General features: G+C 39.1%; 1 protein-coding gene across 2 annotated transcripts in view; it reads right to left on the bottom strand.

Annotated features, from left to right (window-relative positions):
• org-1 (optomotor-blind-related-gene-1) overlaps positions 1 to 24,114 on the bottom strand; it is a 259,354-nt gene that overhangs the window by 10,892 nt on the left and 224,348 nt on the right. For both annotated transcript variants that reach the window (XM_065236580.1, XM_065236581.1), the window contains 3 exons: positions 17,882 to 18,038; positions 17,504 to 17,695; positions 10,493 to 10,560 (listed from right to left, as the gene is read on the bottom strand). In XM_065236580.1, coding sequence (XP_065092652.1) covers positions 10,493 to 10,560; positions 17,504 to 17,695; positions 17,882 to 18,038 — 417 coding nt within the window. The remainder of the gene's footprint in view (positions 1 to 10,492; positions 10,561 to 17,503; positions 17,696 to 17,881; positions 18,039 to 24,114) is intronic.

Here is a 24,114-nt window from a genome sequence, read left to right as displayed (position 1 = left end):
AACCCTGAAATAATTAGAACTGCCCTAAATATCTCGGATCTAAACTAATATTTACTAGATCTGAATTTCTCAGAGATTTCTTAAAGATGACGCATGAAGATAATTGAACTGCCCTGAAGTTCTTTGATCTCCCCTGAAGTTCATGGAACTTCCTTTTAAATCTATAAACTTCCCTGAAGTTTTAAAAATTTTCAAGAAGTTCTCCAATTTGCATTTACGTTTCCACATTGTTCAAGTAGTTCTCGGAGCTTTTCCAGCGTTCCAACAATTTTCTGGATATTCATGTATATTTACAGAACATTCCTTAAATTCTCGATATATTTCATAATTTCTCGGAACTTCTTGAAAGTTGCTGAAATTAATTGTTTCATTAATCTAATTAATCTCTGATATTCCTCGACTTATTTGGAAGGTACAAGAAAAGAACAAAACTAATTAAACATCTTCAAACTTATCTAAAGTTCTCTGATATTCCGTGAAGATGTCGAAAGTTTGCTGAAGTTTTCAAAAATTCCCTGAATTTCTTGGAACTTTTGTAAAGTTAAGTGAACTGCTTTGAGGTTCTCGAAGCCTTCCTGAAGTTCTTGGTGCTGCCCTAAAATAAATGGAACTGTCTCAAAAATCTTTAAACTTCCCTGAACATTTCTGAACTTCTATGAAATTCTCAAAATATGTCTAGAGTTTTCAGGAGTTCCCTGGACTTCCCTGACATTCTTGAACCTTCTTAACACATAAGCCTGGTGCCGATGGTACGATCGAACATTCACAGATCTTTAAACTGGCCGGAAACTCTGGACATCCCTGGAGTTATTGTGACACCCCTAAGATTTCTCACCTCTCCTAATAACGTCTATACCTATCTTCCCTGGGGTTCTTGGAACTTCATTAAAGTATCCACAACTTCCCTCAAGTTCTCTGAAGTTTTCTTGACTTTCCTATAGCTCTCTGGATATACCTGAAGTTCAAGGAACTTTTTATAAGTTCCTACAGCTAATGATCGAACCACCTTGAAGTTCTCGTAGCTTCCCTGAAGTGTCCGAAATTTAACATAAGCTTCCTAACCAGCTTGTTCATTAAGCTTCATAAAAATTCTCGGTATTTTTTCAAAGCTCCTGCAATTTTGTTGACTGCCCTGAAGTTTGCAACTCTTCTGGAGATGATCCTGGATTAGCCCTGAAATTAATAAAACTGCCTTAAAGACCTTAACCTTCGTGACGTTTTCCGCAGTACTGTGATTTTCTTTCTTTCTGTGAAGTTTCCGTCATTTTTCTGGTTTTCTCTACACTCTCATAAATGATTGATCTCTCTGCTATATGCAGTCGATTTATATGTTTCAGCAAATGTCTAGTATAAGAATTTAATTCCTTAGTCTTTTGTCTCTCTTTCTTAGTTCCTAGATCCTATCCTTCGACAATGTACCCCTCTAACCTTGAATAAGCCGCGAGTATTCGGCCCAACTCCTACTAGACATAGAATTAAGTGAATCTAGTTACAAACAATGAACAATGAATTATCGGCTTTGAAAAACTAACGTGATTATGCGAACTTGATTTTTTTTGACGTAGGACTACGCCTGTGATTTCTATTTGGGAATACACTTTGTGAAAATCGAAAATGGAATATGTAACAACATTATGAAAGATTTTAAACGTTAATAGCTTAGCTGCCCCTGAACCAATTTCAAAAGTTTTATCACCAATCGATCAGAAATATTTCTACGCATCAGTTAAATTTAAGACATTATCATTTTTCAAAATGTCACTATTGAAAATTGCACGAATGTGCAACTGTTGCTATGATAACTAAAAGCATTGCCGATTGCCTGCGAAAAGCGATTTCCCTAACACAGATTTCAAAGTTGAATTCCATCCGGTATCACCAAACGGTGTTTATTCAATCACCGCGGGGTGAGTGGAGGTGTGAGAACACAACGAAAGGCTGCTTGCAAGCAGCGAGCTGCAGCCCACATGAGCATCAATTGAAGGAGGAAGAAGCCGCACCGCTATTGATCGGAATCAGTAGCTCTTCGTAAGTCGCTGTGGGCCATTTATGTCAAGCATGTCATACTAAAGAGTATAAACAGAGAGAACCCCGCTAAAATTCCTATTCCAACACAAATAACAAGCTCCTGCTGCAGTTAACAAATAATATTTAATATATAAGATTACGTAGCCCTACGTCAATATTGCGTACAACCCCATAGGGCTATCCCTTGTAATTTTAAATTTTCTTGAAGGTTCTCGTTATTTTCCTGACTTTAATGGAATTGCTCTAAAGTACTCAGAATTTACTTGAAGCTCTCAGAGCTTTCCTGAAGTTTCCATGATTTTCATGATGATCTTGAAACTGCCCTGAGTTTTCAGAACTGCCGTAACTTCCCTTATGAACTTTAAAGGGATTTTATGTTTTTACAACGGGAGCTCCTGAAGTTCCTGCATTTTTCCTGAATTGAATGTCATCGCTCTGAAGCTTTTGGATCTTCACTGAAGTTCTCGAATCTTTCCTGAAATTCATTAAATTGACCTGAAGCTAACGCAACCTACCTACCTACCGGAGTTTTCAAAAGTTCCTTAAAATTCTTGGAATTTCCATGAAACTCTCAGATCTTCCTGAAGGTGCTCGAAATTTTTGTTATGTTAATGGAACCAACATAAAGTTTTCAACATTTTCCATAACATTTTGGAACTTCATTTAAGTGCCCGCAATTTTGCTGACGGTTTCTTTAAATCTTTATTAAAGAGATTTTTAGCCACAGGCAAGTTCATCTCCGATCATTTTTCTGACGTTCATGGGCTTCTTAACTTGTTTAAAGTTTTCTGGACTTGGTTCATGGAACATCTGTAAAGTTCCTGCAATTATTATGAGATAAATCGAACGGACCTGCAGTTCTCTAAATTTTCCTCAGAATTTTCACAAAGCTCTCTGAACTTTTCTAGAGATCTTTGAACTCACCTGATGATTCCTGAAGTTTCTTGAAGGTCTTGAAGTGAAGTTCTATAAACTTCATCTAAGTTCTCGAACATTTCCTGAAGTTCATAGAACAAAACTGAAGTTCTTGGAACTTTCCTGTAGTTCTCGAAACTTTCCTGAAATTTTTGAAAGCTCTCTGAACACTTCGGGTATTTTTCAAAGATCATGGAACATCACTGTATTCGTAATCAATCTAAATAGCTCGGAACTTTCCTAATTTTTTTTCTAGAGTTCCCTTCATTTCACATATCGTCCATAAATGTTCTGCAGTTTTCCTAAAATTCTCTAATAGGGTATATGTCCCAAAACTTGGTCTAATAAGAAGCCTACAATTACATTTTATGCCGCATATTATGTAATAATTGAACTGCTGTCGATATTTCACTGTCTACATGCAAGTTTAGATTTTTTTATTTGGATATTAATTAGGCACGCTGAAAATGGTAAAACTTATCATTTTAACATGAAAGCTTTCCAGGTACGTCGATGTAATGTCGGTCTACTATACTCAAATTGGGTCTATTATAGGATGCAACTTCGTCCTATCGAGGATGAACCTTGATATACAAAGGTTCGGCGTTCATACATACCCACATTGTTGACGTCACTTTCATTTCTAATGTAAGAACTGATGAGGATGAACAGTGTTTTTTTTTCCGGATGATCTTAATAACAAAACCACGATAGTTTTAGAATGAAAATAAAAGTCAAGTAGATCGTCCTACGAGCACACATATAACGAACTGTCCAGTCAAGTTATAGCAAGCCGAAGCTATTATCTAGCACGGCAAACACGGCAAGAAACGGTTTTGTGGCTTTCCCGACTGCTAGAAGGATTCTTTTGTTTTCCCTGTCTTCAAAAAAGGCAATAAGTAGTCGGTGTCCAACTACCGTGGTATCGCTGCTTTATGTGCAGTCTCAAAACTTTTTGAGCTATTGGTGCTAGATTATTTAAAACACACATGCTCTAGTTACATCGCGACGGAACAACACGGTTTTATGCCGAAGAGGTCGACTGCTAAAAATCTCGTTCAATACACACCATCAATCATACGCGAGATGGAAAGAGGTCATCAAGTGAATGCTATCTACACCGATCTTTCTGCTGCTTTTGATAAAATCAATCACGAGATTGCAGTGGCCAAACTAGAGCGACTTTCACGGTTCCCTTCTTGATTGGCTCCGCTCATACCTCACCGGTCGACATATGTCAGTGAAGATTGGAGATCACTTTTCTCAACCGTTCGCTGTTTCTTCTGGTGTACCTCAAGGCAGTCACCTGGGACCGTTCATATTTTTACTGTATCTGAATGACGTTCACTTTTCGATCCGTTGCCTGAAGCTGTCTTATGCAGACGATTTCAAACTATACTTTGTCATCAAAGATCGAAGTGATGCATTGTTTCTTCAGCAGCAGCTGGTCCTTTTTGCTGTTTGGTGTGACAAGAACAGGATGGTATTAAGTGCTTCTAAATGTGCCATTATATCGTTTTCCAGGAAAAAATCACCTATCTGTTATGCTAACAGCCTGCAGGAGCAAATATCAAGCCGTGAATCTACCATTAAAGACTTAGGCGTTCTACTTGATTCACAACTCACCTTCAAGGACCATGTGGCTTATGTTTCCGCTAAGGCATCTTCTCAACTTGGTTTCATTTTTCGTTTCGCCAAAGACTTTAGGGACATTTTCTGTTTAAAACACTCTATTGTTCGCTAGTCCGCTCCACATTAGAGTACTGTTCCGTAGTATGGGCTCCTTTTTGCGGCATTGGGGTGAATCGTATTGAGGCCATTCAGCAAAGATTTGTACGTTTCGCCCTTCGCTGGCTACCCTGCAGTGATCCTTTCAATCTCCCTAGTTATGAAAGTCGTTGTAATTTGATGTCCTACAATTACTTAGTGTTCACCGAGGCCTCTCTAAGGCTACCTTTATCACTGATCTCCTGCGATCGGACATCATTTGCGGTTCACTTCTGCAGCAGTTGAATGTCAATATCAGACGCGTAAATTTACGATCTAATTAATTTTTCAACATCCCGGCTTCTCGCACAAACTACGGCGCTAATGAGCCGTTAACTAGCATGTGCAAGATTTTCAACAAATGTTATAACTGCTTTGATTTTAATATCTCCCGTGTTAGGCTAAAGAATCTGTTTTATAATGTACTTTTAACTTCTTGACGGTTTCTGTTTTCTGTACTTAAATTAAGTTAATTATGTTATCATTAATATCTTTTTCTATGTTTAGGACTTAGTTCAAGCAAATGTATCTGTAGGATTCCATGTTATCTGTTGGTACTGAAATGATGAGGTTTTGCGCCCACTAGAGTGGGCTTTTCCCTCCAAATAAACAAATAAACAAATAAACAAATAAGGAAAGAGAAAGTCAACGAAATAATCAATCAATGTTACTTAGGACCTAATGCATTGCTCGGCTTGATAGTTTTTCGAAGGATCAACATTGCTACTGAATCTAACTCATATTTGAGTAACGTACACTCAAATTCGCAAAAACGTAGGTCACTCCACTTCAAGAGCGCCTAGTGAAATTTGAAATTCTAAAATACCTTAATGCCTTTGGAAATGTCGGTACCTACCTTAACAGGAGCATTCATTAGGTGGCCCAAATACAATCAAAACTGTTTATATCTAGAAGGGCGCAACAAATAGTATATCTAATAAGCGCTGTACTTTTGTTGTTACATTTGTAGGTGACATTGTTTTCAACAGATTTTTTTTAACACGATGGGCGGAGTAATATTTGATCACCTTCAAGAGCGCATACAAGAAAAAGGTGTATTAACTGCGTATTTGAGGACGCTGCTGATTGAACCTATGTTAAATATGTTAAGCATGTTTGCAGCGCAATTTTACTGATATGAACGCACAGTAATGTCCAAAACTTCCTTTTGGTGCACAGCTTTTATAAGAGAAACGCACAGATTGATGATTCTGTACCCAGTTAGTATTGATTTAACAAAATACAAATCGGTTTTCGGAGCTGGTTAATCATGGAGTATCCATTAGTAACCACCAGGCCTGGTGGTTTGGTTGTTTTTCATACCCAAATTACATTGAAATGATTAGCTAATCATAGCATGTATGTTGACAATGGAATAACGTCTGCAAGCCAATTATTTGTGGCGAGGCGACTAAAAATGCAATATACAAGGTGTTTCCCAAAGTAAAAAAAAAAAAATTACCACAGACTTGTTCTTTCGACGAATCGACTTTATTTTATTCAAAATAGTCCCCTTCGGACTCAATACAACGATTTGCACGATCTAAAAGCATATCAAACGAGTGTTTTATGGCCTCGATAGGGATGTCCTTCAGGATGGTGGTACAAGACTTTTGGATGTCTTCAATGCAGGCTTGCAATTGCTCATTACAGCTAAAATGCTATTTTTCGGTATTATAAAACAATGGGATACAATAAAGATAATTATTATTTGTAAGATGCAAGAAGAGGTGGTAAAGTTTGTATATGACATATAAAATTTGTCAAATTTGCTTTCAGAAGGTCACAACTAGCGATTTTATAATCGCTGATTGTTCGCTCATCGCGTTGCTCATCGTTACAGCTAACCGTTAGTTGTGACCTTCTGAAACTTTACCACCACTTCTTGCATCTTACAAATAAAAATTAACATTATAGTATCCCATTGTTTCAAAATACCGAAAAATAGCATTTTAGCTGTAATGAGCAATTGCAAGCCTGCTTCAATGTCCTTATAATGCTTTTCTTTCATCGGCAAATGTAATTTTCCAAACAAGTTGAAGTCGCACGGTGCTAAATCAGGTGAATACGGGGCATGATTTATGGTTGAAACGCGATTTTTCAGACAAAAATCAGTCACAAGCGTTGACCGATGCGACGGAGCATTATCGTGCAACAAGCGCCAACTTCCTTCTTCGCGGTATTCGGACCGAATACACCAATACGATGCATAAAATGCTTCAAAACATCAAGCTAGAATACAGCATTAACCTTGGGGCAAGACAGCTTCCGATCATGAGTATAATCGGAGTTAATTTTGAGTAGCTCTGAGTAACTCGCATTGCTCAAAAACATTTACACATAGCAACCTGATTGTTGTGTTGAAACCGATGCTGTCAAGCAAAGATAATTCAGTGGCAACATTTCAAAGGGGCTTCATTGCATTTGTAAATTTGTAATACGTATTTCAACATTTTAAGCGGTGTGCTTTCAAACTAAAGCTTACCCGAGAAGATATTTCGGCAATGGAAAGGCAATTGCACTTTCGTATAGCACGCTGCGAAACATTAGCAACCACATAATTCGGATTCTGATGGACAATCACAAGAAGGATTCCGGACAATCCCAAGAAGACTTCGGACAATATCTGGAAGGATTCCAGTCAATCGAAAAGGGGATTTATGACGGAGGGACTCGAAACTAGCCTTCATGTGATTCCAGACAATTATTAGAAAAGATTTCATACACTAGCAATACGGCTTCCGGACAACCCAACAGGAATTCTGAACAGCTAAAAGGACGATTTCAGTAAAAAATGAGGGGCATACATGACAGTCCAGAGAGGATCCCAAACAATCCCAGAAAGGATTCCGTACAATTTCAGGAAGATTCCAAACAATCTCAGTGAGTCATCCCAAATGGAGGATTCTGAACAGTTCTAAGTAACATGACAAAAAAGGGATGAAGGAATTCCTGCATCCCTTCGACGATCGCTCATGTAAGTGTCTGAATAGAATCAACTATGGAGTTGGCCACAACTAAATCTATTGTGACTTGGGATGAACAGCTACATAAAAGACCGCATTCGCCAATGTTCCATTTGTGCTAAATGTGGATCGTCACAACTATATCAGGCGATGAAAATTTAACCCATTTCTGATCACAATTTTCAACTGTCTTTTTCTAAGAGTATCAGGGGAACAACGGAAGTTTCTAGTGACAGTTGATCATTACTCTGACTTTTTCTAGCGAAAATTTTTCCGGAGATTTATATCAATCTTCCATTATGGAAGCTTGTAAATTTAATTTTGCTGGTCACTGTACACCTCAATTATGAATATTTAGTAATGTTGAGTTTCCTCATGCCAGAAACTAATTCCACAGAACAAGAAGCCTCTTAGATCGATTTTGAGAGGTTGAGTATTAATTTTCACGAGCTCATAATATTAGGTCAAATTCCAACTTCTTTGATCTTGAAATCACACCACCACATCACGAAAAACTTCGAAGATCATCAATTCCTAGAAAGCAAAAGAGGCCCCTGGCCTGGACAAAATCAATATAACTTGGATCTTTTAATAATGAAAACTTAATATTGCCGTTTCATGAACATCATGTTATATAAAATTTGATAATCTGACGCAAAATTTTCTCTCAATTGAATATATTTCAACAAAACATTCTGTCAGACGGTTGTTGTTTCCAGAACATCTTATGATGAAAAATACGAGACTACTTTGTTAATTTTTGAGTAAATATGAGCAACTCAAATTTACTCGCAGCAAATATATGTACTCTGAGTACACCTGTCTTGCCCCTTGGCATTAACCGTTCGGCCGGTTCGGCCAGTTGGAACGAACTCTTTATGACTAATCCCCTTCGAATCGTAGAAACAAATTAACATTGTCTTCCCTTTTGACTTCTCCAAACGGTATTTTTTTTTTCGAACTTGGCTCGCCTGGAGGCTTCCATTCGGCACTTTGACGCTTGGTTTCTGGATCATATTGAAAACACCACGTTTCGTCGCCCGATACAATGCTGTACAAGTAGTTTTTGTCCTTTCTTGCCTCCTTAATAATTATGTCTTTCAAATGTTGAATTCTCAGCAAATTTTGGTCGTCGGTCAACTTGTGCGGAACAAATCGTGCGCACACCTTTCGTAGGCCCAAATGTTCAGTCAAAATGCGATAAATTGTTGATTTGGCGATACTTAATTTCATTTGATGACTTCCTTGGTAATTACGAATTTCGGCTGGCCAACATGTTCGTCATCGTTTAAGTCTTCACGACCATTCTTGAAGCGCGTATACCACTCGTAGACTCTGCTACGGGATAAACAAACATCATCATAAACTTGTTTCACCATTTGAAACGTTTCGGTAAAGTTGTTGTCAAGTTTATCGAAATTTAATATTGGCTCTTTGTTCGATCGACATTTTGTACCGACACTGTAAACAGATTGTAGTTTGAGGCGCAATAACTTGGTTTCTACTCACCCGTCAATGAAAGATGTACGTTTCCAACACCTATCCTTGCCAATTGATGGCGCAACCAGGAACTGAGATATTTAAAAAGTCCTGTTTGCTTTGGGACACACCTTGTATGACTGATTGTTGTGTCTATCTTAGGGAAGTATATCCTATTAGGTCAAGTTTAAATAATTGGAAAATAAATAAACATGTTTTTTTGTCGTTTTTCTAGATCAATTCACAAGAATAAGTATAACCATTCATTTTCTATCACCACCGAGAATATCCCCTTTCTGTTAAAAAATCCACTGCTTAAATTTCAAGCCTCACCACAACCTATTATACAGATGTTTCTAATACCCTACTTTTTTCATTTCTCTTTCACCTCGTCAAATGCAGGGAAAAATAGCAACGGAAGCTGTATCGTAAATATAATAAAGAATTTAAAATATGAATGCCACTGCCGAATTTCCACAGAAGAAATTAAAGAGTGGGAACACTCAAGACACATTCAGTCTATAAAACACTGCACTGCACCATGCAAAAGAGATACAGAATTTTTAAGGTAATTTACTGCAATTCCTCCCAAGAGCATGTCAATCTTACACGATTGCATTCCTCATTAACCGTTCGAGCTCACCACCATTCATTCGTTTTTAGTGGTCGTGATCGAGTATAGGGTACAAAGAAGATAGCGACAACGCGTCCAATCATACGGGAACTGGGGCGCTTTTAATGGCTTGACTTGCATCGCACAGCACAGAATTACCATGTTTATTGAGTCGGATCAACCATAAAAACAAACACGGTGACAGCGGCTGTCAAACACAATGCTCGCCCTAAGAAATGTATGTGCATCCCGCATCTACAAGTGGGTAACATTTTATTGCTCCCAAGACGACAATCGGTCAGAAAGGTGCAACGTGCGCGGGTGGATTAATGTGACTGCACTTTTCCCGCAAAATAAACGTTATAAAAATATGATTATCGTACACCAACTCGTATACATGGATCAGAAGAAAAATGGTTTTTTGAGCCGCGTGTAATGAGTCCAATTAACACGTTTTATAGGCCAATTACCGTGCGGGTTTGTTTTGATAATAAACTTGCTGGATTTGCACGAGCGTACGCAGTGTAGTAAACAGTTTTGACGAATTGGTCAGTTTAATTGATGGAGAAGAGAAGAATAACCACAGCAGGAGAAGCAATTTTCCCATGTTTTTTTTTTTTGAGTTCGTAGTATTGCAATATAAACTAATGGTTTTTATTTGCTGTACAATGTTGATTGCTTTGGTTGAGTGGCTTAGTGGTAACAGCTTGTTGGTGGTACTTACTCTTCATTGGTTTCATTATCACGGAATCCTTTAGCAAATGGGTTGCTTACGATTTTCAGCTGCGTTACCTGTAATTTGAGATAATAAAAATTATAGTTAATTGGTTACAGGTGATCCATCAAAGAACAACCGTCATTTTGAAAAATTACGTAGGTGTACTGAAACGAAGACTATAGTTATTCTTGTTTCTTGGTTTTTGACGCTCTTACACCAGCTTTCGCCTGCTCTCAACTTAGTATTCTTTGAAGCACTTCCACAGTTATTACTTAGCAGCTATCTATACCAATACCTTGTCATCAAAAGCAGATAATACAACAGAAATTCGAGAACGTAAGTGGAGGTGGAACGGCCACACACTACGAAGGGGAAGACACGAAATCTGCAAGCATGTGCTGGATTGGAAGCCGGCAGGACAACGCAGTGCTCAGAGACAGACCCAGGGGCTCATGTCGACGGTGCCTCAACAAGGAAATAAAGAAAGTCGACAGGAATCTGACCTGGGTCAAAGCAGAAGTGAGCAGCACAGGTTGGAAATCTTTCACGTTGGTACTATGCACCGCTAGGGATGTGCATGATACATGAGTGAGTGAGTGTTTCTATATAAACCAATGTATGTATTTGTATATTGTGTGGCGAGCACAATGATACCAACAATCCCCAATTAACGATTTTAAATTGGCTCATTACTTGACTGGTCTTGTTCATCTCAATTCCTTTATTTTACGTCGGTCTCTGTTTCGCAAGCTAGTGTCAAACCCTGACCGGCAGTTTCCACACCTGCGTAGGACATTGTACCCATCAACACACATGGGCCAGGGACCAACGGCTTTACTTCCCTTGCGAAGGAAGACGGCACGCTTACCACTACACCACCGGCGCCGGCTTACTTGAGTGGTCCCCTCTTAGACTGGTCCCAAGAACATCTATAAGCGTTAGGGTGGGTCACTTTTATAGGGAAAAACGCAAACTCAAGCGAGAATAGCCATTTTTTGGATTCATTGGCCCAAACAACTGTGGAAAATTTGGGAACGATTTGTAACTCGGTTTTCCGCATTGTATGGGAAAACCTACTTTTGACGTAGGATTACGTCTTTCAGCAACGTATTGGGGGTGCAATTTAAAAAAAAACCAAAATCGACTATGTTACGAATAGTGGTCAGGTTTTGACCACTTATAACTCTGTCAATAGCGGATGTATATACATTCTAAACAAGCCAATCGATTGGACATTTTCCTACGAATCTTCTAGAATGAATACTTTATTAATTTTCAATAGGTCACAATTGAAAATTACACAAATGTCCAACTGTTTCAATGGTGATCAAAAGTATCACCGATTGCCTGCAAAAAGTGGTTTCTTTAACATAGTCGGCGAATATCGATACCGAGCACGTAATCCTACGTCAAATCTACGGTCGTATCTTGGATACAACCTCTAACCTTTTTTTGCATTATCATCCCTAGAGACCACAATTTTGCTTGAACAGTGCAACTGTACAAATATAGATCAGGAAGTGCCTGACAATTTTTCCGAAGGAAGTACCGTGCTACACAGTTAGAAAAAAGTACCCAAAATTAAGTTCTTTTCACTCATCTCGGCACTATATTGCAGGAACCCAAAAGTAGGTAAAGCGAGTCAAGGTAATTTTCATTTACTTGTGTGCAGTTCGTATGGAATTTTCCATTGGCTTTTTAACCAAAAGTAAGTTAGTTGTACCCAACAGTTGTTAATGGCTAGCCAGATGGGCTAGTTAAAAGGGATTCCCCTAACCTCTGGTCTAGCCACGAAGATCGTCTGGGGTGGGCTACACTCGCCTCTTTTGTTGGCTAGCTCGAGCTTGAAACCCTGGAGCTCACTTTTCACTCGTTTATTTCTTACGATTTCGGTGTCTGTAGTGTGTATGTGTGTATAGTGCTGGCCAGCGATGACGGGATTCTGCAGCGGGTGGGGTTTTTCGGCGGCGGATGAACGGACTGTTCACAGTATATGCCGGTGCTCGACGGTTGTCACCGTGTGGTACGACAGATGTGGCACTGGGGCTCGATCGGGTGATCGACGGTGGTCTCTCAGTGGTTGTCGGTGTATAACCGATGGATGCTTGCTACATGGGTGTTGGCGTGTTAACGGACGCCCTCGTGATTTAGCCCGTAATTAATAGGTCCTGAGGGGAATATGAGAGGTGGTCTTAGGGCTGGGAATTCCGCTACCGGGTTATTAATTGGGTCCTACCTGACTCTGTATTCGGTGGTATTAGCCGGTATTTGTTGGCGACTCTATATTTTTCACTTCTTTTCAAAACTTAACTTGGCAGATCGATCTATCTCGCGCAATGGCTAAAGTGAAAGAGAACCTTCTTTTCAGTTTGACCCAGTAGCTTCCCCCTTGACCTAAACCCATTTCCACCTCCCTCCCACTTTTCCACCACCCCTTGTCCATATCCTTCTCTTGTTTCCAACGTCCACCTTCATCCTTACTCCTTCCCGTTATGTGTTCTGTGTTATGTGTTGTTGGTGTGACTGGGTTACAATTTTTAATTGGACCGTTGTTTTGGGATTACATATTTACTTACATTCAAAACAAGACAATATTGCATACAAGAAACTGACATACAGATTGAATTCACAATGAATACACATATACCCTATTCCTCGCTCTCGCTATCTCCTGATTTTTCTCGCTCGAAGTGAACCAATAGGGTACAGGAACCAAAACGGTAACACAGTAGGTAAATATGATTATACTCAACGTTGGGTTCCCACACTTTACTACCCCTGTTGGGTGGTTTTGTTACTCCGTTTTTGACAACATTAGAAGGAGAAAATAAGACAAACTAGTCAAAAGTAGGTAAAAGTGAACTGGCCGTTGGGTACTTTTTTCTTACCGTGTAGAATATTTGTAAAAACAAGTGGAAGAGTCTGTGCCTAAGGGCACAAACGGAAACTTGACGCAGGACTTCGATTGGTTAGTACATTTGTTTTTGGGTTTGATTATTTTAATTGATACAAAATCTGTAATTTTGACTCTATAATCTTTCAAATGGTCGTCCTAAAAAGGGTCGTTTGTTGTTTTATCAGATATCCTGTATCTGTAATCAAGACAAGTTTGTTGCTTTTATTACTATTTAGACAATTGTTTCAATGGGTATCAACAGTAAGAGCAGAAGCGCTAAGGTAGGCCTGTTATGCAAAATTTCGTATTTGATCAGGAATATTTCGCGATCTGAACATTTTAGCTTGAATTCCATCAATCAATTCTTGCTACATTTTAATCTACCGATTGAGTAAAAACATTTTAGTAACTATTGATTTTTTTAAGATTTCGTGCGTTTTGTGATCTTTAATTTTACGTAAGAAAACGGGGTGTTCCTGTGGTGGGGAAAAATTATTTCGCTATCAAAGATTACAGATTTCTGTACCAAGCACTTTATTTATGCTTTTAGATTTGCATTGTTAGTCCCTCCCACTTAGAGAATTATGCTATAGAATGGCATTTAAATGCGCATATAATAAAAATCTCCATTGTCAATAACATCCACACAAATCCAGACTATTTATTTTACAACAGCCAGATGTTTCAAAAAATCACTTGGCAACCCTGCCTGCTACGTTTGACAGAAGAGTTGATATACACTCATAAAATAAATCACATAACCAGTGGAAAATAGCCATGTGAATTTCACCTAGCTTTCATGTGATCCCATAATTGTTAATTGCACCACTTAATCACTTGAACGTTATGTGTCCAATGAAATCTAAATGATTACTCACATAAAATTTCTTATGTTATGTGATACAGTGCTTTCCCGATTTTGTCAGCTCCCGATTTTGTCTACCCCCGATTTTGTCAGCCTGAAGATTTCATTTAATTTTTGAATTTTTGAGCATGAATTCTCGAACTCTACGCTATGAAGCAACATCACCCGGCAGAGGACAGCGAGTGCTAAAATCGGAGAAAAGCCGGTAGAGTACGGAAAGTGGTGAAAGCGGAGTCTTTGGAAAAGTGGCAATAGTAATGGAACGCGGTGGATAGCGGTAGATGGACACATTGGTTATTACCGATTCTTTCGACCTAGGTGCACAGAAAACACGGAGAAGTCAACCACCACCGGACGTAGTTCCTGTCTGGCCACGGCTGCCTCAGGAAATACCTGCATCGGCTAGGACGTGGATGAAACACCGGAGCATGTGGTCTTCGACTGTCCAAGGTGCGAGACAGTGCGAAGGGAGATACCGGTCCTTAACGTGGAGAAAGGCACTTGGAATGGAGAGAGGAGCAGCGATCTAGCAACGCCAGCTAGCACTGAGAGTATGAGAAGTGCCAGCCCCCTCGAAGTAGTCGCTTCAGCATGGTCCCGGGGGGATCCAGGCAGAAGAGAGAGTAAGGAATGGGCTTTAGTGGAGCTAAACTAGGATACCACCCCGTGCCAACTTCAATACAGGTCTGGCTTTTTGACCCCCTCCCCACATTTTCTCTGCTTTGAAAGTTGATACATAATTCATTATCGTCAAAGGAAAATTAATTCAATAATTCTAATTATTTGATGGTTTAGAAGAGTTCTTACAAATAATAGGATAAGGAGGAGTAAAACGCACCCTGGCGTTATATGACCAACAGCGTTTTTTCTCGTACTATTAAAAGACTACTTGATACAAACCATTTCCCAGATGACTGTTCTGGGATGGGTGAAACTCCATTAAATTTGTTTTGCAAAACACGTAAATAAACGCTGATGGTCATATTATCCCATAGCACCCCGTACCCCTATAAGGATTTCATAATTCTGTAATAGTTATCATCAAAAAAATAATGGAATTTTGTCAGCTTCCCGTTTTTGACAGCCTAATATTTGAGAAAAGCTGACAAAATCGGGAAAGCACTATATTCCGATAAAAATTATTATTTTTGTTATTGGAAAAATACTTTGTGCGTTCCTAATAGAAACTAAATGAAAACTTTTTTCAGTGTAGTGATCCCAGCAATCAGGATATTTCCCATTTGACTGAATACCGATGCAATGTTTTGGTTGGCAACACTTTTTCTCTGGCTTCGCAAGTGGAAAGCTGATTGCGGAAAATTAGACAGTTAGGCCATTATAAGTTGTCGCTTTGCCGCAACGTCTCAAACCCAGATGCATTGCGCAGTGCACTTAACTTCGCATCGCAGCTCACTCGCGACTCCAGATTAGTGGCAATAGCCAGAATTTGTTATGATATCCCCTTCTCGTTTACACTACCCTTATGAAATAAGATGAGGCTCAAGTGTCAATTTTGGTATTATCATAGTCTATTAGACCATGATTTGAACTTGAAGAATGCTTTAAAGCCCTGATAAATCTTGCAATTTTACTTGGGAGGGCTTCGAAAAAAATGAAATAGGGCGCACCTAAATAAATATTCTGATCTTCCACCGATCGAACTAAACTCCTTACTTTACTACTCACAAACTAGGGTGACAGATTTTACAGTAATAAAAGGAACACATCTCTCTATAGCCAGCGCCGGTGGTGAAGTGGTAAGCGTGACTGCTTTTTAACACCCCAATGGGTCTGGGTTCAATCCCAGCCGAGGTCGATGGGATCTTTCTGAGGCATAAAAATCTCTGGTCACGTCTTCCTTCGGAAGGGAAGTAAAGCCGTTAGTCCCGGCCCATGTGTGTTGTGAATGGGTGCGATATCCTACGCAGGTGTGGAAGCTGCCTTCCTGCACATTCGATTGCCATCAATCGATGTCCGTCGGTGATTGGCACTAGATTGCGGAATAGAGACCGACGTTAAATAAAGAAAAAAAAAAAAAAAAAAACATCTCACTAAACATCTATCCGTTGTTCTATAGTTTGAAGTAGTAAATGGTTCTGCTGCTGGTCAATATCAGTGAAACCGCTTGCTTCTCTCGCTGCTAAGGAATCCAATTTTGATTGATGGAAGTGGCGCCGCTTTCAAGGTAGCTTTCACTCTTCGATCCCCCTCGAGACCTTACATTCCTTGCGATAAAAGCAAGGATGACAGCTGTATCAAAACCGAATACTTCATAATTTCTCAATAGTTATGTAGCACAACGACATTCGCTAAGGACACGGTATATTCTATAATCAAATTACTGCTCGTAGTGGAAGCATGTCCCGAACAGAGCAAGACAAACTAATTATATTTTGGACACGCGTGCCGTGTGAAATTTTCTTAATTAGAACATTATCAAAACATTCTTAATCCATCTCGCAACAATTCTAATTGCTTTCCATAAATCAGCTTAATATTTTACCCCCATGGAACCATCTTCATATTCCGCAACCATTCAGTGGAAGTCGTGAGATCCGGCGCATTTTCCGAAACATTTTTCATTTCCTTGATGACTCGTTTAAATTTATGACATAACCTCGAACGCGCCATGACTATGGTATAGTCACTGTGGAACTGCCGCCATATAACTTCCCTTTATGTTTGGTGGTCGGTTGCTATGCTCTCTCGATGGTTCTGCATGATCAACTTCTCATCGTGACATTCCTACATGCCGACCTCGAAATGAAGATCATTAGGCGGCGTTTAAGGCGATGGTTGCGGTGTGGCGTGCATTGTATATTGCTACTGTCTTTCTAATTTATGATTTCCAGTTTTGTAATAAGCGTCAGGTTATTAGGTTGTTTGAAATTTCTGAACTAAAGGAGCAATTCATGTTACATTCTTCATTGGAACTTGATTGCTCGTGATCAAAAGCAAGCAAAACAAAATTATAACGATTTCAGTCACGTAAACATTGCTCGGGGAACGATTTGTTTAGTTTTTCTTAATTGAGGATGTACTGTATAGATATTTTCTTTCGCAGAAACCGAAACCACCCTCTGGTCAATGAGATAAACAGAGGAAATAGACAATTTTAAGTATTGTACGCTACTAGGTACACATTAGAAAAAGGTCTTCTACGAGTAGGTTTCAATAACCTACCGACCAAGGTACCGATTATTTGCAATTTGGAAGAATTGGTTTTCGACTTGTCATGTTAGAGGTTTGTACTTACGCGTTGATTTTGATAGGCCGTAACCGCGGTGAATGAAGTCTCCGGAAATACGAACGTCCGGTATGTCAACATGTCCTTCTCGGTTTTGACCGGTCCCCGGTTGGCGTTGTTGTTGTTGTTGTTGCTGCTGTTTCGGGAAAAGTGGCAGACATGAAGGCGCGGCTGATACCGATGCATTGAGTTGAGAATGATCTGTTTGAATGGGTGAGGGAACAGAAGAGAAACGGAGGTCAGACCGGGAGGGTGCGAACGAAATAGAGGTGATAAGTGCGGTGCTAATTGGTCTGTTTATATGAGTTTGATGAAATATCAAACATCAAGTTGTTAGGGTGAAACGTACTACCACTGACTGGCACATATGTATTTACGCAGACTTACGTGTCCGTTATCGTCTAATTGATTGTTGGTCAGTTTCAGCTTGTCGAAGGAGATTGTTTGCTTCATCCAAGTGGCACCGGTTGCCGGCGAGTCTGGATGGACGCTTATTCGTGGAGGGGAAATGGGATCTGCTTTACCTGCCACCACCCAACTGGAGCTGCAATGGATGAAAAACAAAAAAGAAAAAAAAAAACATCACCTATGGGAGAAGAGGTTGAGGCACTCAACAGATGCATGATTTTATTTTTTTTATTTAATAAATTTATCGAAGAATGGCTACCGAAGTATGTCATGAGATAACTTAACGCGAAGCTTACTGGCAAGTAAATATTATTTTTTGCTCGTTTAGATTTTTCTAAAATATTGGAAAAAGATATCAAAAATCTAAGAAAAACAACTTTTTTGCTGTAATTCTTAAGCAAATTTACGTGTAAAAACAGATTTTCTATTTCATCATTTATAAAAATTGGGTCTGCACAGTCAAAATTTGTGAATATCAAAGATGATGTAATTTGAAATGTTATTGAAATGATGCTCAAGGTCTAAACCTGAAGGAAAAAAAGATAGGAGGGACATAAGTTCGAAGAGTAAAAAGGTCAAAGGGACAACTGGTCGACCGAACAACATTTGAATTCAAGTTGCAGATGGAACCTCGGTTTACGAAGTCTTTTTTAATGCAATATTCACTTTACGTTCCTTTTTTTACTAAGTAAATCCCAAATAACGAAGTTTTTTCTTCACGAAGCAAATTCCAAATAATGAGTTTTTTTTTACGTTTCTTGGAAACTGGAAAACACTGTGAAATACCCCACAATAGGGTACTTTTGGTATCAGGATGACGTGAAGGGATTGGAAATCTATGTCTGACGCTATTTTGGAATCCAAGATGGTGGCTTCCGGTTAGAGAAAGAACTGGGAAATACGGTCAAATACCCCACAATATGGATATTGGGTTCTTTGGGTATGAACCACACTATGAAGTATTGGCTTTGGCTAGAGATTTGATGAGAATGCCAAATGGTTTTTGAGGATAGTCGTAGAGGAAATCTAGGGATAACACTAAACGAACTCTGGATAGTAGTTTTGAGAAGTATCTCATGAAAATTTTAATGAGAAGTGTGAGTTTTATGGTTGTTCTGAAGAGAGTATCATGGGGATTATAATTATAATTCTAGGGAACTCTAAAGCAAATCGAAAGAAATTTCAGGACGCATTCTAAGGGAACTCCAGGGCTGTTACAACAGGCGCGGATTTCGAGAATTAAAAATTAAAAATTATATCGTGAAAATCGCGAAGGGACTGATGCGCTGTCACAAAAATTGTGGAATTCATTGTAACCTTTCCGTCCCGGATTATTATGCTGTCATCAATTTTGTTGTTCTTTGGCTCTCAATTTTTGACCGGTTCAAACCAAACACCCTGCAAATATTCGAGAAATGATCTCAATTCCATAAGTCACACTGGATTTACACGGAGATTTCCTGATGTCTGTCCAATGTGAGACATTTTCCAATATTTTTTTTTCAATATGAACATAGCATTTTTCGTTGTCAAATCATAAACGAATCGTATATATGCGAGTAATTGCCATGTATACCGGATATTCTAGGTTCTTCAAATCGCCCTGGAGTTCAGTTGATTTGTTCCACTATATCCACCAAGACTGCAATAATGTCTGTAGTATCGACATAAAGGGCGAACACGAAATTATTGCGACACCGAAAATGTCATGCCAATTTTCTTATAATGTTTAGAATCAAACCAAAATTTTAGGGTAGTTTTATACATATATTTACTTCAAAAATCAAAAGAAAAGTTAATCGATGGAGCCTTGAGTGTAAAATTGAACGCATTTTTGCTTGATGCCCTCCATCAAAGTCTTTACAGTGTCATCCGGTACCAGTTTCTCAGTTTTTTTTTTTCCATTTTCTTAACATGTTCTTTTTGTCTTTGACTGTCTTCTTGCTCTTCCGAAGTTCCCGCTTCATTATTGCCCAGTACTGCTCCACCGGGCGCAGCTCCGGACAGTTTGGCGGATTCATGTCCTTTGGAACAAAATGGACAGAATTGGCCTCATACCACTCCAGGACACTTTTAGAATAGTGGCATGATGCCAAATCTGGCCAAAATAGCGGAGCTTCGTCGTGCTGCTGCAAGAACGGCAAAAGGCGCTTCTCGAGGCACTCAGATTTGTAGATCTCGCCATTTACTGTGCCCTTTGTCACGAAAGGCTCACTCCTCAGTCCGCAAGAGCAGATGGCCTGCCAAATGAGATATTTGGAGGCGAACTTCGACATTTTCTTCTTCTTAAATTTGTCGTCCACATCGAACTTGCTCTTGCCGGTGAAAAACTCCAACCCCGGAATTTGCTTAAAATCGGCTTTTATATACGTTTCGTCGTCCATCACACAGCAGCCATATTTTGTCAGCATCTTCTCGTAGAGCTTCCGTGCCCGAGTTTTAGCCGTCGATTGTTGCCGCTCATCGCGGTTTGGGAAGTTCTGTACCTTGTATGTATGTAGTCCAGCTCTCTTCTTTGCATTCTGGACGTAGCTCTGCGACATGCCGATCTTTTTAGCCAAATCACGGCTTGAGACGTTGGGATTTGCTTTAATCATCCGCTTCACCTTTCCCTCCGTCTTTTTGTTCTCCGGTCCCGGTTCTCTTCCAGCTCCTTTGCCGTGGTCCAACGTCAACCGCTCCTGGAACCGCTTCAACACTCTGGAGACGGTTGAATGGTGAATGTTCAACATTTTTCCCAACTGCCGGTGCGACAGGTCAGGAAATTCCAGGTGTTTGGAAAGAATTTGTTCTCTCAACTCGCGTTGGTTCACCTCCATTTTCGTTGAATCGAAAAACACGACTTCGAGTTTGACAGCATGTACACAATACACATCAATGAGAAAGTGTGCAAAATTTGCTTGATTTTTACCCAATGGTAAAAAAGTTATGCCCTGTTGAATGTGTCGTAATAATGTCGAAACACACTGCTACGTATACAAGATGTTATAGTTTCTGAAATCATTCTGGAGATCAGATTATTTTTCTACTAGATCACCCAAGACTTATTCTGTATATGTAGTATCGAAATATGCCCAAACAAATTTCCAGTGTCTATGTGGATCATGCCAACCTATTTCCGTGTATGCCAAATGTTCTAGGATTTCCAAATCGATATTTCGATACTACAGACACACACAAACATACATAACACATTGAATATTTCTCACTGTAAAACATTACCGCCATCTGTTGAGTACACTATGGTCGGTAGTACGCAGAGCAGATGGCGGTAGTGTGTAAACGTCAAATGCAAGGGAATTGACTATGCACGCCACAGGTGGCGGTACTACCATAGAGGTAACTCTAAGACCAGAAGGTCCCGAAGAAACGAGCTCAACTTTTTGGCTCAGCTCTGGTACTATCTTCGGTCCCAAGCTAATCGATGCACCCCTCGAAACATAGAAAAATCCACAAACCCCTCATTTTATCTGTCAAACTTTCATAGCGAATCAAAACAAACATAGTGTAGTACTGGAATTTATACAAGAATGGGGTTCGTTAGTCGATTTGCTTGGGACCAATAGGCTAGTCAAGTAGTGAGCCAATTTAAAATCGTTAGTTTCGTATTGATTGTTGGTACTACCAACTACGATACTTCTAAATTTACCGTTAAATGCTTGTTCGATGCACAGCTTGCGGGTGTTATGTCTGTTTGTCTGTGCTACAGATATTATCCTAGTCTTTGTTGATCTACACTCAAAAATTCCACACGTCATCATCATGTGTCTCACACTTAATCTTGCGCTTATTGTGAAACACATCCATTTCATGTGTGAATCTAATGCTATGAATCATGCCTGAACACTGTATGCACAATGCATTTGAATTGTGACACACTTGGATTCTATGTGCCTCATTTGGCGATATCAATAGCACATCCCGAGCAAAGTCTGAGATCAAATTGAAATCTAAATTTGATGTTGTGATTTCGCTGATAATGATTACTCAGGTTGCTGTCGTTTTGGTCGTTTTAACGGTTAAAATATCAAAATTGAGAGCAAACAAATCTTCCTGTGACATCACATTGAAAACTATTTCTGCTATCAGTGAGAGCAAACTGAAAACTATATTTGAAATCCATTTTTCCTGTTGATAACAAAACAAGTATTCAATTTGATGTTATGCTAAGGCAATGAAAACCCGCAACAACATATTTTTCAAGAGCAAATGTACAACAAAATGAAAACAAAATTAGATATCAAATTTGTCAATTGCGCAAACCGAAATCAAATTATGATTTCAGTTTGATGTTGATATCAAAACTTGATTTCGATTTGCTGTCATTTTGATGCTGGACTTTGCTCGGGATCATAGTTCAATATTCTACAATATTCTACTTTATCGACTTCTACTTTACCGACTCTAAAAATTAATCGACAAATATATAAACAAAACTGCCAGAGGCCAGAGCTTTCACATATCTTTTTAATGGGTCTGATTTGGGATTCGATCATGGACTGTTGGGGTGTGCTGCTGCCGGAGTCTTCGTTCAATCTTACTGTGCCACGGTTGTTCTCATATATGAGGCGGGTTAATTGGATAAAGTCACAAGTCTTGTTTTCGATGGTTACCTTTCTATGCAAGCAATTTACACCGCATTGAAATGCAAAACACTTTAAATCCATCTGTTTTGAACAGTAGTGTGGTTCAAAGTGCAATGCACTTGAATAGATAGTTAAAGATTTTCAACATTTCAAAATTTGAAACACTATAAATTAACGTGTATAACACATTGAACCAAGGTGAAATACACTTAAAGTAAATGTGATGATGCATTTAAAAAATCAAGTATTTAAACACTTCGATCAAACGTGTTGAATTTTTTAAGTGTTGCAAAACAAATCATCTGAACTGCAGGAAGATTTAGAGAACCTAGATCATCTGGTATACGTGGAAATAATTAAACATTATCCATATAGACACTATGAATCTGTTTGGACATATTTCGATCCTACAGACTTTATCCCAGTCATGCACACTTAGAAATAACTAATTTTACACGTGTCGGAATCCGTCTTTGACATAAAAGATGAGACGTAAACAAACATGTCATGTAATATTAAGTGCTCCGAGACTGAAAAGTTCGTTTCTAGACGAAAAGTACGTTTGATTGAGCTATATTTCGCGTCTGTTATGACTCAAATTTATGTCAAAATTAACGCTCGTATATGTCACTCTCAGAGCACCGAAATTTACATGATTTTTTCTAAGTGTGTGGTTGATCTAGTAGAATAAATCATCTGCACTCCAGAACAATTTGGAGAACTTAAAACATCTGGTATACATGACAATAGTTCATGCATGACACATAGACACTGTGCATCTGTCTGGATATATTTCTATACTAAAGACATTGTCCCAATCTCGGTTGATCTAGTAGATCAAATAATCTGAACTCCAGGACGATTTGAATTCCCGTCCGGTCTATTAATTTTTTGGGTTGGAATTTCTCTACTTCCATGGGTACAGGCATAGAAAGCTCTCAATTAAAATGTGAAAGTACTTCAAAGAACACTAAGTTGAGAGCAGGCAAGAATCTAATATGCTATAAGCAATAAGCTTGAAATGTCATGTCTTTTTCCTTTATTTAACGTCGGTCTCTGTTCCGCAATCTAGTGCCAATCACCGACGGACATCGATTGCCATCCATTGACGGCAACCAAATGTGCAGGAAGGCAGCTTCCACACCTGCGTAGGATATCGCACTAGAGTGATGCAAAGTTTGAAATTTTCGCTACACAATACTTAAACGATTCCAAATCGGATCCTGACTAACCTCTCAAAATGTGAACCCATTTGGTGAGAAACTGAGATGGCACAAACCATTTGAAGTTTGTATGGGAATTACTACCGGTAAAACCAAGATTTTTGTTCATGTCTATCTAATAATTCACCAAATCGGTCTGCATCAAAAACTTTCAACTGTACTTGTGAGAAATTTTCCCAGCTACAACTTTGCTGAGGTTCACTTTTTGATTAAATGCAAGGATCGAAAGTTATCCATGGTTGAATGCGCTGATGTCTTATGATCTTGCTCAATCAACTGCTCAGCAGGCAACATTGGTGTTTCTGGGGCGTTGAATAGGACACACAAATCATGGCTACTATGTCACACTGCAAAATACAGTGTTGCCTACAGAGCAGCTGCTTGATCGTGTCATAAGTTTACC

This window comes from Ochlerotatus camptorhynchus, unplaced genomic scaffold, assembly GCF_037179485.1.
Source record: "Ochlerotatus camptorhynchus isolate MF236.1 unplaced genomic scaffold, CSIRO-AGI_Acam_v1.1 ptg000556l, whole genome shotgun sequence".
NCBI lineage: Eukaryota > Metazoa > Arthropoda > Insecta > Diptera > Culicidae > Ochlerotatus > Ochlerotatus camptorhynchus.
The sequence above is the reverse complement of the archived record's forward strand: the minus strand, read 5'-3'. Positions and strand labels throughout refer to the sequence as shown.